The following is a 14,946-nucleotide window of genomic DNA, read 5'->3' on the forward strand; positions in this document are numbered from 1 at the left end:
CACAGCACAGGCTGCTGCTGGCACGGAGCGGAGGTCACGCCGGGCACGTCAAACAGCCACGGAGCTGTGGGTGTTCGCACATGAGTTCTGAAAAATTAATCATGAAGGCTATCTTACTCTTCCCTTCCCAACGTAGAGAAACGAGCTGTTGCTGAAAAACAAGGGGCAGGAATAATCAACTTAGAAAGGAGATGTGGATCAACAGGTTTGGTTGTAAAGGTTTTAAACATCAAGGAGGGGAAAAGAAAACACAAGCTGGATCAAGAGGTTAGAACCAGGGTGTAATGGGACAGAGATAGGTTAGGAGTTCTTCGAACTGAGAAGCAGGGTGATTTTCTCGCCAATGAGTCGTGTGTGAACGGTAAATGGGTTCCAAGGAGAAGGGGCAGAGACCCATCTCCCCTCCCCCCTGGCTGAGAATGTGTTGGCAAACCAGAGATCTCCACTACCAAGTCTGCACTGCCAAACCCACCCAAGCTGATTGCTCAGGATTTTTGCTTCTACACAGCCTCGTGTGCAGCACAGGGATCCCATCGGGCCGGTGGCCTCTATTGCCTGGTTTCTCGTCCTGTGGAACAGAACTTCCCATCACAGAAAACGATGGAAGTTTGTTACCCGCTCAAAGGCATTTCTTCATGCCTACAAGCAAAATTTTGCAGCATGAGAGTTTGTATTTTGTTCTTTTATGTCTATCATCTGCCCTATTTGTTTAGCCAGCAACAAATGCATTCACAGCAGATGAGGCTTGAAGAATCCGACCAGGTTTCACCGTTACTTCTTCCTTTTCTTCAGCCTTCCCATGAACTCCCTGCTAAGCTCAGGCTCTGTAAGTATCTAACGATCAACCCACCTCTCCTTTTCTCTCTGTAGGACCTGATACGAAGAGATATTCTATATTACAAAGGTCGCATAGACATGGATAAATATGAAGTGGTGGATATAGAAGACGGGAGAGATGATGACTTCAATGTCAGCATGAAGAACGCTTTCAAACTTCATAACAAGGAGACTGAGGAAATACACTTATTCTTTGCCAAGAAACTGGAGGAGAAGTTACGATGGCTTAGAGCTTTCAGAGAAGAAAGGAAGATGGTAAAAGAAGATGAAAAGATAGGTGAGGAATATGAAATGAATCTGAAAGGAGATTGTTGGTAAAGCTTAATTTAGCCCCAACTGTTGGAGAAGCCCACACTTTTTTTGTAGTAAATTACAGTTCAGCCTTGTTCCAATGTCCTCGGTTGCTCTCATAGTCATAAATAGGTCTCTTTCCAATTCAGTTACTGTTATTTTTGGCCCTCAATAAACTAATTCTGCCCATAGTTTTGAGCCTGGACCTCCGTGGGTATTGTGGGAGAAGGAAGTCTTTGGCCATCTGACTTGAGGGTGTCCTGAGGGTTTCTGCTCTGGCTAAGCCTGTCTCATGCAGGGTGGGCGGGTGGCGAAGTCAGTGACTTATCAGCCGTGCCCTTCCCTCGGCATCAGCCCATAAATTGACTGGAACCAACGTCAGTTCAGGCTCAGTTTGTGTTGCTCAGCTGTAAAGCACTGGGCATATTTATGATACCGTGTAAATTATAATGGGTCTAATCTTACTTTTCATACAGCCCCTGCACAAGTGAGATTATAAAGAGGCCTGCCCTTTCAAGGAAGATTTGCTTTTCAGTAAAATGCCTGCCCGTACGCACAGCTCACGGGGTGATGCTTTGCCACCCAGGGCCTTCTGTGTTTGCCAAACAGTGCAGAACATTCCCCCCTCCCCAAAAGAAAAAAAAGAGGGTTTGTAAGCAATCTTCTGAATTGTGTTTGCCGTGTTCCCTTTTTTCAGGCTTTGAAATTTCTGAAAATCAAAAGCGGCAAGCGGCAATGACAGTAAAGAAAGTCAGTAAGCAAAAAGGTAACCGGCAACACGCACTGTGCCTGGTGATGTGAGGGTGGAGCGGGCTGGGCTGAATCCTGCTGGGTTAGGATCCAGCGTCCCCCTTGAATTTCCCCCTCCCCTTTCTCTTTTTTTATAAAATACCGTTTGTGCTTTGTATCCTTTCTTAATGTATCTGTGGGCCAAATTAATCTCTGGTCTAATGTGGTTGAAACCAGTGGAATTTCACCAGAGATGAATTTGATCTCGTGTCTCCAGTCTGATGTCCAGAAGCTGTCCCTGGGGGCAGAAATCTCTCTCGGTTGTTTATCTCAGGCTGAAATGGCAGTGAGTGCGGAGATGTGTAGGGGTTCTGCTAATTCCCAAAGTCTCCCGTTAGCGAAGAAAGATGGCTAAAATACTGGAGATGGTGAGGGATCTCCCCCTTTCCTGCTTTCGGAAAGGGGACACTCACGTTTCCTGGGGCTACCTGTAACTTTTTAAGGACAGCACAGTAGCATCAGCTCTAGGAAATAAAGTATCTGAGTAAAGACATTCAGTCTCTCTAATGTCAGATTAATTTCCCCACCCAGACAGGCTACAGCCAACTAATAAATGCCATGCTGGATATTAAACAGAGTCTCGACTGGCGCAACAGCCAGCGTTAATTATCTCTCGCAATAAGTCTTGCAGGTACAGGTTTTGAAACAGGGAGCATGGAGGGCAAGTCAGAAAGGTCATTTTTCAAGTTTCCCAAAGCTTCACAAAGTCGTAGACCTATGAATTCCTCACCAAAGTGCCGTGGCACAGCTAGGCCTATAAATGGGCTTTGAGAGAACTCATCGCTTCTTGGGTGTAGTCAGTTCCGGGCAGATTTGTCCCCGCTCTGTACAGGCATTGGGTTGGTTTTTGCACAAGTTTAAGGAACTCTTTGCTTTCTGCCTCACCTGTTTGTTGTCTACTGGCTTTGCTGGTCCAGTAGTGGTTCGCTAGGCCAGCTGTGAACTCCTTGGTTTGCTGTGTCTCTCCATTGTCATCAGTCTTCTCCTCTCTACTGAATTCCTCTGTTGTCTTCTGAGATGTTCTCCAAAAACTCTCCTGGCCAGATTTTCTAAGCTCAAAGTACGCGCGCACCCAAAAGCGGGCCCGGGGAGCGGGTGTCTTACACCGCGTGCGTGGCGCTCCGGCAGTAGCGGACGCTGCCATGAGCTGGGTTTTGCAGGTTCGCCCCTCACCACCAGCACGCTTGTCCCTCAGCACAGAAGCAACCACGGAGATTGTGGCAAGTGGAAAATTAGAGAAACCGGCTTGCATGATGGCCACGACAAAACCAGTTTTAATTATTATTTGCTGTTCAGTTAATTGTATTATTAATTAATTACATTATGAATTAATTAATAACTGTACTGTCCAGTCATTAAGTGACGTAGTTCGACGGTGCCTGAGCATGCCTACCAGTATTCCCACTTAAATCACTGGACTTGCATCCTGACGAATACAACATGCCGGACCATGCCTAGTTCTTACACGGCAATTGCTCTCTTGTGTTCTCTCTTTCTCTTTCTCTCTGAGATGAAAAGGGAGGGGCTGTTATCTTAGACTTCTCTGGCTATAAAATTAATTAGCTCCTAAGCCACCAGTCAGCATTTCTTTTATGAAGAACGAGCTCGTGCTATAACACTGGCAGTTCTTTTTATGAGATGAAGTCCTCGAGTCGGACAGAAATTCAGCCAGGCCCCAAGCATCGAGCGAAGGGAAGCCTGGTTGTTTTACTTCAGACGTGAAATCTGAAAAATAACAAACAGGGTCATTAAATTCGTAGCTCTGCTGCTTTTGTCCTGCGTTGTGGTAATCATAGCCTAGTCTCAGGTTAATTTAATTAATGTCACGGCATTGAACGTTTGGCTGAAAACTCTTTTAGTTTTCTTACTCTGTGGTTTGTCTTGTTCCCACGACCCAAAGAGAGGCACCGGGCTGCCGGAGCAGGGAGCTGGCGGCATTGCTCACAAGAGGGAGGTAGGAGGAAATTCCCGAGAGCTGGCTTTTACTGACTGATTTTTTTTGAATCTTGCCATATGCATTTGACATATATTGCCACACAACTATTTTTTTTTTTGCCAAAGAGCTTGACAGGCACTTGGGGCTGCGGTGCTGGGGCCGAGGTGCAGCTCCTGGGGTGGGGAAGCACCGCAGGGCCACAGGAAGGGGCTTTAAGCTGCTTTTGGAGCATCAGTTGTATCTGGAAAGCAGTGAAGCCCTTTAGGAGCAGGAATACTTCCACTGCATTCAACCCAACTGTTTATTCAACAACTGCCTGGCAGGAGGCTGTAGCGAGGTGGGGGGCGGCCTCTTCTCCCCGGTAACGGGCAATAGGATGAGGGGGAATGGCTTGAGGTTGCGCCAGGGCAGGTTTAGGTTGGACATTAGGAAAAACTTCTTCACAGAAAGGGCTGTCAGGCTCTGGAATGGGCTGCCCAGGGAGGTGGTCAAGTCCCCATCCCTGGAGGGATTTAAAAGAAGGATCGATGAGGTGCTTAGGGACAGGGTTTAGTGGTGGGATGGCAGGGTTAGGGGAACGGTTGGACTTGATGATCTTAAAGGTCTTTTCCAACCAAAGCGATTCTATGATTCTATGAAATTTATGGACTTTCCAGGCCAGTCTCAGTGGCTACAGCAGGGCTTGGCAGCTCAACAGCTCGACCTGACACGTCAAGAGCCCTGCTCTGTGTCAGTGGATGCCTGTTACAGACTTGTTTCTAGATTATCTCAGTCCTTCCCTCCATCTCTTAAATGGGAAACCATGGTAATTTCCCTGTCACAGAATACTTAAGGAAGAGAGGAAAGCCGTGAAGGAGGTGAAACGGAAAATGCAATCAACTTGGTTAGAGGTGAAGCAGAAAAAAATTTTTCGAATAGTATAAACTGCTGCTTATTCCATGCACTGTGGTACCACACCTCCCAGCAGTATTACTGTGGCGCTGGCTGGCGTGCGTTTGGAAAGGAAGCATTTCAGCTTGGAAAGGAAGCATTTAAACTGTGGCGGAGTGATGCTGAGAGATCAGCCAACAGCAGAAGAAACCTTAAAGCTTTGCTTTTTAAACTGATGGAAACTTGATCGAGGTAATTAAGAGAGAACACAACTCTCAGTGTTTTGAGGTGGTTTTGATCCCCCAGTGAGAGTCCTCTGTGGGGCCCAAGCCAGCCCCCTCTGCAAGCAAGTATAAACTGCTGCTTATTCCATGCACTGTGGTACCACACCTCCCAGCAGTATTACTGTGGCGCTGGCTGGCGTGCGTTTGGAAAGGAAGCATTTCAGCTTGGAAAGGAAGCATTTAAACTGTGGCGGAGTGATGCTGAGAGATCAGCCAACAGCAGAAGAAACCTTAAAGCTTTGCTTTTTAAACTGATGGAAACTTGATCGAGGTAATTAAGAGAGAACACAACTCTCAGTGTTTTGAGGTGGTTTTGATCCCCCAGTGAGAGTCCTCTGTGGGGCCCAAGCCAGCCCCCTCTGGAAGCACCCCCCTCTGGAAGCACCCCCCTCCCAACGCTCACGTCTGCAGGGAAATGCATGCCCCCCCACCGTGCCAGGCTTCCCCCCACATCGGTGTCGTGAGGCGCAAGGCCAGACTGCAGCAGCACGCTAGGGCTTGCACTGCTTCTTGGCTTGGGCAAAACGTAACGGTGTTAGAGCAGGCGCCTTCAGGCAGCATTAAACCAATTTTTGGCCTTCTTTAAGTCCGTTACACGGAAGCGAAATGGGTAGTGTTGGCTCTGCACCTTACCGACAGAAAGGGCTGTTTGCTGGTTGGTTTTTTTTTTTCTTTTTGCATTGATTGTTCAGGGTTTTGCCTCTTGGTTACTGCCCTTTAGCCTCCTTCAGTGTCAGCGTGGTAACTGGGACTAGAATTCAGCGTGGTGTCTCCTAGAAATAGTAAAGTGATGGAGAAATGGATTTGTCTGGACTTACAAAAACAACAAAAAAACCCCCCACACCCTGTTTAAGCCACAGGCAGTCAAGCGTCCAACCCTTCCGCCGGTAAGCCCAGGTTCTGCCGAGGAATTGCGCTGCCTGCGCTGACGCTGCGACGCTCAGACAGCATCGAGTTGCACTTCCAAAACTGTGCTCGTTACTGGCTAAAGCAGTGGAGACACGTCTGAAGTGCCATGGAAAATGGATCCTTCGTGGATCTCCAGTCCATCCCTAACGTAGACACAGGATTAGCCAGGGCACTTTTTCCATTTCCAAGTGGCTGAAAACAGAAGGCTCCTCTAGTGCCACTGTCCCTCAAGGGCTTCTGTTCTGCTGGCCACTTCTCATCTCCCCTCCAGTGATGAGTGTCTGCTGCTCTCAGAAACATCCACTTACTTTTCTGATCCCCAGCTTTGTCCACATCTGTCCCCGTGTACACGTAAGGGATTTTTGCTCTCGATCCTAGAAGCTGTCAGCCAGGGTTGTTGGGATTTCAAGGTTCCAGTGCCCAGGAAGGAGACATCAATCTTAAAGCACCTTTCCCCACTAATGTTTCCATTTTGGAAAATGTAATGTCTGTTCAAATGTAAAGAAGTGACCTTAGGACTAGGTGGGAGGGTTTCCCATCCCAGGAGAGCTCTTCAGACCCATGCTATGAGCCAGCTACTTCATGCCCTTCTCTCTGTCCCGTGTCTTCTCCTCCGCACTGTGCCACAGCTTCACCAAAGCAGATGCCCTCAGCCCAGACAAGTTGTTTGCCTGGTGGTCTGGGACTTGTGGAAGGAGGGAAACATATATTCAGTTACCATCACCCCTAGCCCTGAGCTCAGAAGGATGCTGTCATTAATTCTGCCCATAAATACTCAGCTATGCAAACCCAGCAGGGCTTAAGTTGTCGGCCAGCATGACCACCACCCCTTGCACTTCTGCACTTCAAGCTCTCCCCCAGCAAGTCTGCGTAGCAAAACGAGACGACTGGATGTTAGCACGGTTGTGCTGGCTTCATCCAGCTGGCAAGGACAGGGCTTACCAGGTAACAGAGTCTGTAGGTCCCTCCTGTGGCTGTCCCAAGCGTTCAAGCCTATTTTATTGCATCTGCATTGCTAACAAGCTTGACGTGGCCCCGACATGCTTCCCCATCCTGTTCACACATGTAGGCATAGCCTCGGGGGGATTCAGAGAAACGGAGCAACACGCAGACGAACTGCTTCGAAACAAAGAGGGACATTTGCATTTGCAGATAATCAGGGGCACCCCTCTTTTCACAGAGCTTCCCACAGCGTAGGTGAAAGAACGGAGCTAATCATGTTCTCGCTGGTATTTCCCCACAGATTCAGAGCAATCACAGACCTTATCCCATTGCTTGTAAAACGCGGGCCCAACCCAAACCCTCCAAAGCACCGGCATTACACCGGGCCCGTCTACAGCTCGCCCAAGCACTGGTCCCACTGGTGATAGTACAGATAGGCAGCGTCTCACTCCAGGCATGAGGAACCCAGCTGGAGTCAGTAGTTCCACCTGAGGGCTGGTCAGATATGCAAGCTAAGGAAAATCAGGAATAAATTCTTGGCTGGGAGACCTCTAAGGCTGGTACCGGTGGCTCGGCAAGGGGCACATGCTCTGAGCAATCTCCCCAGGGGAGCGTTTTGTCGAGATGTGAAACGGGCCTCTCGGGTTTTCTGTTGGCCCTCGTTTGAAGAGCCAAGATGTTGACATCAATGTCATGTTGAGCTTCCAACTGAAATCAGTCTGTCAGCCCAGATTCTCCTGCACCTGCACTTTGGTGAGGTATTTTAGGCAAGGGACAGTGTTGCTACCCAGAGGAGGCTGCCTTTCAGGGCAGTGATGGACAAACTGATCTCTTCCTATCAGCGGAACAGAGGGAGTGATCTTTGCTATCAGCGCACAGAATGCTGGAGGAGAGGGAGGCTGGATAAGTACAAGATGGGATAAATTAGTTTTCACCTGGCCTTGATTGATAAAGCCCTAGTATCGTTTATTCCATCTTGCCTCGCTTAGCTTTTGCTTATCACATGAGGAATCATTATCTTAATGTCTAGTCTAATGGCATGGGGTTGCGGTAACAGACTTGATAAATAGACCCAGGAAGGTCAAGTAGTCGCAGGTGCTGTGGTTGGCTGCAGAACAGCCAGGACACAAGATTGCTGTTTTCCTCCGCTACATCTCTCAAGCCACAGGTAGCCCTCTTCTCTCCCTCTTCCTCCAAAACAGAGATCTTCAGCTTGGGGTTAGGAAAGGGAGCTAGGGCGTGTTCTCCTCACCAGTACCATCCCATGTCATATCTACCTCTGCCAGGCCACTGGGTGAAACCCCCGGCTGCGTAAAGAGCCGTGGCTAACGCACCACTTAAATGCCTCTTGAGCTGGGCGAGTATGACAAAATTTGAGCCGGTAGCTTAGCGTGGAAGCGTGAAGCGGTGCTCAGGTCCCGGCTGCTCAGGACGGCCTTTGGAGACAGACGTTCCTGGTCACAGCTGCCATCCACACCTCTTGCTGTAAGAACTAGGTCTGCAGTCGGGGAGCAGAACTAATCTCAGCCACAGCGCAGTTTGTTAACGCCAAACGTAGCCGCAACCAAGTAAATAGTGGTGAAGTGCTTTGAGATCCTCTGTTGAAATGTGCTGAAGAAAGGCAAAGGGCTGGACCCGTTCAGCCATTACTGCTTCTTATTTCTCTAACTTAAACTTGTCGTTAACTGCAGGAGTCATTAACCCTACGACAATTAGTGTTCTGGAGGTATGTTCCCGGCTACCCCATGCTGTGTATGGGTTATGATACTCAGGAGGAAGTGGAACTTATGTGATTTTTTTTGAGCATGGCTCCTGAAGGCTGCAGGTTGGCTCAGCTGCTTTTGAGATCAGAGGGAGAGGAGAGGTTCCTTAGCGCAGTGCTGCTTCCTTCCCGACCGGCAGCCTCTGCCCGGCCAGTAGAGAAAGCAGGAGCTGGGATTTTATAGTCTCCCCCTCGACTCTGGCTAATGAACGGCACGATATCAAGACAGCTAGGTAGAAGAAAAGCCTAGGAAACAGCTCCTGGTTGAAGTATAACCTAAATTCTTAAAGGTTGAGGATGGAATACACAGCTGGGAAGGCGAGTTTCCATGGTTATATGTAGGCAAATGTGAGTGCATTCTGTGTGTGGTTTGTATTGACTCCGGAGGGGAGCGGTGTTACCGTAGCTGTCCTGCTCTAATATACCTGGGTCTGTCTGCACGCGTCCGTGTGGATCGCCTGCGAGTTAACAGCACGCTCCTCAATCTGCAAGTGCTCCTGACGTCGTGTGGTAACCTCAAACGGAAGGGACGCGTTGGCAAAAAGAGCTAGAAGGGGAAAAAAAGAGGCAGTTTTAAAGCTTTTTAATTGTTTTCTTCTGAGCTGAGAAATCCAAAAGATTCCAAGTGACGTCACCCGGTGCTAAAAAAAGACGTGATTTCAACTGACAGCGCAGCATCTCTCTGTACCAGTGTTGTCTAGCCAAATTATAAACCCTGGAGTTTTCTTCTTCTCCTTCTGAACCGATTTCCACCCCCCCCCCCCCCCGCTGAACCATCTTGCTATGCAGCTGCAGCCTTTCTGTTCTGCTACGGTGCAGAATTATGCATGAGCCAGCAGAAGGAGCTCCAAGCCTGGTCATTGGCGTTGAGCGGCTTCCTGGAGCCTTGGGAAGGCAGCGCAGGAGCTGTGTCCAGAAATCATCACTCACCTATCGATTCTTTCCCTTCGCGCTTAGAATTCCATTCACCAAGCAGCCCAAAATTGCGTTGGAAAAGAGCTTTGCTCATTTCTGTCCCTTGAATTGCAGTGGAGTTACGGCCTTGCATATAAAAAAGTAGAAATCCCTCAAGAGAGGATTTTGCACAACAGCCCTGAGTTCTGATGAGGGAGCAAACCACACCAGAGCAGAATAGGAAAATAGCAACCTGTCATCCTTGTCCCTAGAAATAGCTCTTTCTCAGGATTTGAAGACGTGCAGGTTAGGTGAACCTCCCTCCTTCCACCCCCAATTCCTGTGTCCCACCTTGTCAAGAACGTGGGTATGTCCAAAAAAAAAAAGCCACCCAAAGCCATTCTTGGGGCACCTCAAGCTGTTGCAAAGTGCTGTGTCACCGTTTCACGAGCAAATGTATTCTTATGGAAATATCAGCCTGACTTGCCAGAGCACAAATGTTTTTATTTGCATGCCCACCCACCCACGGTAATTCCGCATGCCATTGCGATCCGCAGTCTTGATCGTTCGGAATATGATGAATACGCAAACCTTTTGGCTGCTTATTCAGGTAGAACCAGCCAGGAGCTTTTGACGTTCATCCAGATTAGATGGCAATGCCAATAGCCTGGGTGCTCCGGCAGGGCCACACAAAGAGCTTTGAGAAAATGGGTCGGAGCTTCTTCACTGAGGGAGGCGGCAGCGTGTGTATGGGTTATGTTTCAAGCAAGGGTAGGCATTGTTCAGGAATTTGGACCAAAAAGGCTATTTTGGGAAAGAACTGAATGGGGTTTGCTAGTGATCTGGCCAGGGGAGGCTGCCTTTCCCTCTTCTGGAGAAGGCAGGCTGTGGACTGCATTCTTTGCAGTGTAACCCCATGAATTTCAGTGGGCTTCAGCCAGACTGCCCTTTCTCTACTTCTCCACCCTTCCAAGTGCATAACATTTTGCTGATCCAGGAGATCTCTTAGCATGTCTATATCACAGTTAGAATACATTAGTTCACCCTCCACAAATGGGTTTAGAGACAAGGAAGAGCTCGACCCGGCTCAGCGTGGCACAAGGCTGACTGCTACCCTGCAGCCACAGGGCGCAAAAGACATCGGGCCATGTCATTAAAGCAATGTGGCTTTAAGGTCTCCCAGAGCTAGAAAGAGTTGGTCTATGTCCCTTAGTAGCAGCTTTAGATTCACAGCTCTTCTGTGTTGTAGAACATTAGTTTGTAATCTCGGTGGCACAAGGCCTTTGAAGGAATTCCTGGTCCTTTGGGTCAGTCAAAGATCCAAACCACTTACCAGGCAGAAGTCGTCTGAACTCTAGCCATGTAAGGGACCTGTACCTAACCTTTATTATTTATTACCTTAATAGTGACCTAACCTTACCACAGATCCTATAATTCCTCACCAGGCTCTCCTGGGAAAAGTGGCCAAGGCACTAAAGGCTGGTGGCCTCCAGGAGAACATCTACGCTCTCATATGGCTTCAGGGCTGGAGTTTGCCCTCCCAAGCAGAGTCTGTAATGGGTGACACTGCCCACACGTTGACCTGCCTTCCAACAAGGCAACTCAGAGCCAGACAGTGGCAGAAAAAGGGACGGAAGAGGTGGGACAGAGAGGAGCTCAAGCCCATGCCCTACCCTTGTGGGACACCAGTGGCCAAAGTCACATAGTGGGGTAAATTCCAGTCCCACAAGGATGGTACAGAAGTTGTCTTGGGTATCCTAGCACTGACCCTGTTCCAGGTTTGACCCCAGGACAGCGAGGGCTGTGGAGCTGGACTCTGCTCTGCGGGCTTTCTGTGGGGGAGAGGAGCTTGGGAAAGACAGAGTAGAGAACTTGTTGATGAGTAACTCTTATCCCAGCATGCAGAACATCTCCCCATCTTTTCCAATAAGTTTGAAATACGAACTGCGATGAATTTGTTAAAGGTTAATAAGTATGAATCACGGAGCGGTTTTTGTCCACGGTAAGGAAAGGGCTTGGTTACTCCCTACGGCGGACAGAGCGCTGCATGATGCCCCGGTATTTGCGGTAAAGAAGGCGAAATCTGTTAGACGTAGTCAAGATGATATCTCCATTTGGCCTGAACCTTCTGAGGATTTTAACCACCCTTGACTGGTAAACGCTATAGCAAGGGGAAGTGAATTAATTCTCTTTCCTAAAGCCATCCTAAAGCCTTAGCTTTGTATCTAAAAGAGGTCCTGAATTGTAATGCGGCAACGTATAAAAGTTGTCTGACGAGCTCCGTGAGTGCACTTTGTGGGGCTTTTCCCCTTGTCTGTAAGTACCCGCCTGTGTGCAGCCGTCCTGTGCCGGGGCCGGCCAGCGCTGGTCCCGCAAAGCATGCGTTTGTGTGTGGGTAGGAACCGCTAACTGAATGCAAAGAGTCGCATTTCTTTTGCACACGTTGCTGTGGTACCTGGGTGCTAATCACCGTATTTTGCCTTCTCTAGCACCTTCCCAGCCGAGGATCTCAAAGTGTTTTACAAACATTAATTAATTTAGCTTCACAACCCTCGTGTGAGGTAGGTGGGTGATGCCATCCCGCTTTCCAGATGAGGACACTGATCTACTTGGGTAGAGTCGCCTCGCTCCTGCGGTTAAAACCAGGGGAGGCAATGGCCTCGAGATGGCCCTTGCGAAGCCTACCACCCGTCATGTGGCCGGGGCTGCCCTCCCCGCAGAAGGAAGAGCAGTTCCGCACGCAGCAGAGGGGATCCAGAGATGGCCAGAGCTTACAGCAACCTGCTTCAGAGCCCTGCTCCTCTCTCCTTCCTGCCCTTCTCTGGAGTTGTGGTTTCCAGCCGATCACGCTACCCTGAGGGATTATCCCTCGGCAGTGGTGCTGCGGGGAAGGAAATACAGAAGTAGCTATATTCCTGTTCCCTGTAGGCTACACGTTGGCGGTGACCCGCTCCCTCCCGTTCTACTTCCGTCCACCCAGAGCCGCCCTTTCCACACCGTCCTTTGCAGCGGGTTGTGTAGGTCCCGGCTTGCTGAAGCTCCCCCTTTCCGTGGGAAAGCTGTAAGGGCAGCATCCCCCCCGCCCTGTTCCTGCACAGGAGCTGAGACGCCTATGTGGGAATTACACCTCTAGAACCTGAAAGCGTAGCCTCACCACTCCATCCATTGCTACCAGTTTGGATTGAGCAGAATCAGCCTTTTCTGTGTCGCGTGCAGCCGTTTTTGGCTGAAACCAGACCGGTAAATTTAAAACGAACCCTATGGAAAAGTCCTACAAACTTTCCTAAAGAAAATAATGAGCAGCCCCTTGTATCGGCAGAATAGCGCCGAAGCGGCGCGGGTCCCTGCTGCCTCCAAAGCAGCTCTGCGCTGTTCCGGCGCAGGAGCCGGCGCCAAGCGGTCCTCGGGGTCGCGGTGCTCGGGGCTGGTCACCGGGGCATGTTGGGGTAAAACCGCTTTCCAGGCGTAGCTGGGAGGGAGGGTGAAAACGAGCTTTGAGACAGCAAGTGGTGAATTTGTGAGCGGGTTGAATGGCGCGGTTGCCTGCCTTCGTCTGACCGGACTGATGGTGCACGTGGCCTGGCCGTGTTCCTGCCTCCTTAGGTCACACAGGACTTTTCCATGAGGGCAGGCAAAAACTCTGCCAATACAAAAGTAATGGATCTTTTCCAAATCTTCAACTCGTGGTCGAGTGTAGGTAGCCGCCTCTGAGCCGAGAGTTTAGGCAGCTGCTGCGCTCCTCTGTAGATTTGCCATCTCTAGCACGTCTCCCCGTTGCTTGGGACCCTGGTTATTAAGTGATAAGAAGCGATAGCATGACGAAGAAAGACTATTGACCCAATTGCACTTTGACTGATCTGTTTCTTTTTCCCCCCAATCATCGATGCAGGTGTGAGCTACTCCAAGTCGGTTCCTCCAGCCTACCCACCACCCCAGGATCCATTAAATCAGGGACAATACATGGTGACAGATGGCATATCCCAGTCCCAGGTCTTCGAGTTCACCGAACCCAGACGCAGCCAGGCACCATTCTGGCAAAACTTCAGCAGGTTAACACCATTCAAAAAATAATACCTAGAGAGATGGAGAATTTTAACTTAAAAGAACTAAAATTTAAAAATAAAAATAAATAAAATTATATTTATAGATGGACCTTTTTTCGGAGAAGCACTGTTGCAACTAAATATATATACATATATATATACACACATTTTAAAAATAATAATATATATACATATGTATATATATAGAAGGACCAAAAACTTTTTTTGTTGTTTTTGGGAAGCAATCTGCTACTAGATACTAGGAAGCACCAATGATTTCTAACCATGTGACCTATTTTATTTTATTCCATTGGTCGGACATCTTTATTTTATTTTTTTTGTTTTCCTTCTTCATTTTCATTCAAGTCGTCATTGGCATCCCAGAACGCTTTCTCGCTTGTGTGAATCCGTCATCGAAGTTCCTCATGGACTACATTGGTGTATATTTTATTTGATCTTATTTAGGGGGGGGGGTGTTGTTTGTTTTTTGGAGTGCCGGGAGATAGCTGCTCCCTCTCCCGCTCCGTCCCTTCCTTGGCTGTCCCCGGAGGTACCATTTCCATGAAGAGCATCGACCCTTTCCTGTCCCCGTCCTGCATTCCCTGGTCCGACTCGTGCCTGTCTGGATGTGCTCCCTCGTGCACCATGCTCTGCTGCGCAGTATTTCTCTGGCTTTAACTGTTTTGCTGTGGGCAGGTGGAAGCGAGCAGCAGGGCTGTCAGCGATTTAGGAAGCGAGAGATGGGTCTTCCTCCGTTCATTTCTTTGCATTTTTTTTTTTTTAAATATATTTTTTTTAAGCACTTTTTCTCAGTGCGGTGTGATTTGTTCGCACTCGGAGTAAGACTGAGAAAAGAGTTATCGGGGCTTTTCCTTCTGTTGCATTTCGTTTTATTTCTGTGGGGTTTATTTTCTTTTGAAGCTGAGACACGACTCTGAAAAGCCCACTCCTATCTTTGTTCTCCGCGCAAAGATAAAAAGCTTAAAACCCGATGGCTTCATGCCCTCCATTTCCGGAGGAAAATTGGCTATTAGGCTCCAACAAATGGCCAGTTTTCTTTCTTCAGGAACTAAGGTCCCGGCTCGCTGGCCAGGCTCACGCCGGCGCAGGCCTGCGTTAACGAACCCCTAATTGCCATTTGCAGGAGCGACCCCCGCAGCGAGGCGCCTGCTCTGCTCTGGGGCGTAAGATCCCTGGCTTCGCTTGGGCACTGCCCCCCCCAAACCAAACAGGAGTAGTGACCCCTTAGCGAAGGCTCCTTGCCTAAGGAATCGGAAGTATTGACCCTGGATTTAGCGCACCCGAGCTGCAGAGAGGTTGGGAACTGCCTTTCAGGAAGGGCACGGGTGTGACCTGGGGCGTTTGGCCGTGTGACGGCGATTACGCGAG

The 14,946-nt window shown here is 49.1% G+C and overlaps 1 protein-coding gene across 3 annotated transcripts in view; it reads left to right on the plus strand.

Moving 5' to 3' along the window:
* ARHGEF9 (Cdc42 guanine nucleotide exchange factor 9) overlaps positions 1-13,585 on the plus strand; it is a 69,633-nt gene extending 56,048 nt beyond the window's left edge. For all 3 annotated transcript variants that reach the window (XM_009646901.2, XM_035902292.1, XM_009646904.2), the window contains 3 exons: positions 871-1,114; positions 1,826-1,894; positions 13,404-13,585. In XM_009646901.2, the coding sequence (XP_009645196.1) occupies positions 871-1,114; positions 1,826-1,894; positions 13,404-13,585 (495 nt within the window). The remainder of the gene's footprint in view (positions 1-870; positions 1,115-1,825; positions 1,895-13,403) is intronic.
* The last annotated feature ends 1,361 nt before the right edge of the window (positions 13,586-14,946 follow it).

The sequence above is a fragment of the Egretta garzetta genome, unplaced genomic scaffold (genome assembly GCF_000687185.1).
Source record: "Egretta garzetta isolate BGI_Z169 unplaced genomic scaffold, ASM68718v1 scaffold469, whole genome shotgun sequence".
In the NCBI taxonomy this organism is placed as follows: Eukaryota; Metazoa; Chordata; class Aves; order Pelecaniformes; family Ardeidae; genus Egretta; species Egretta garzetta.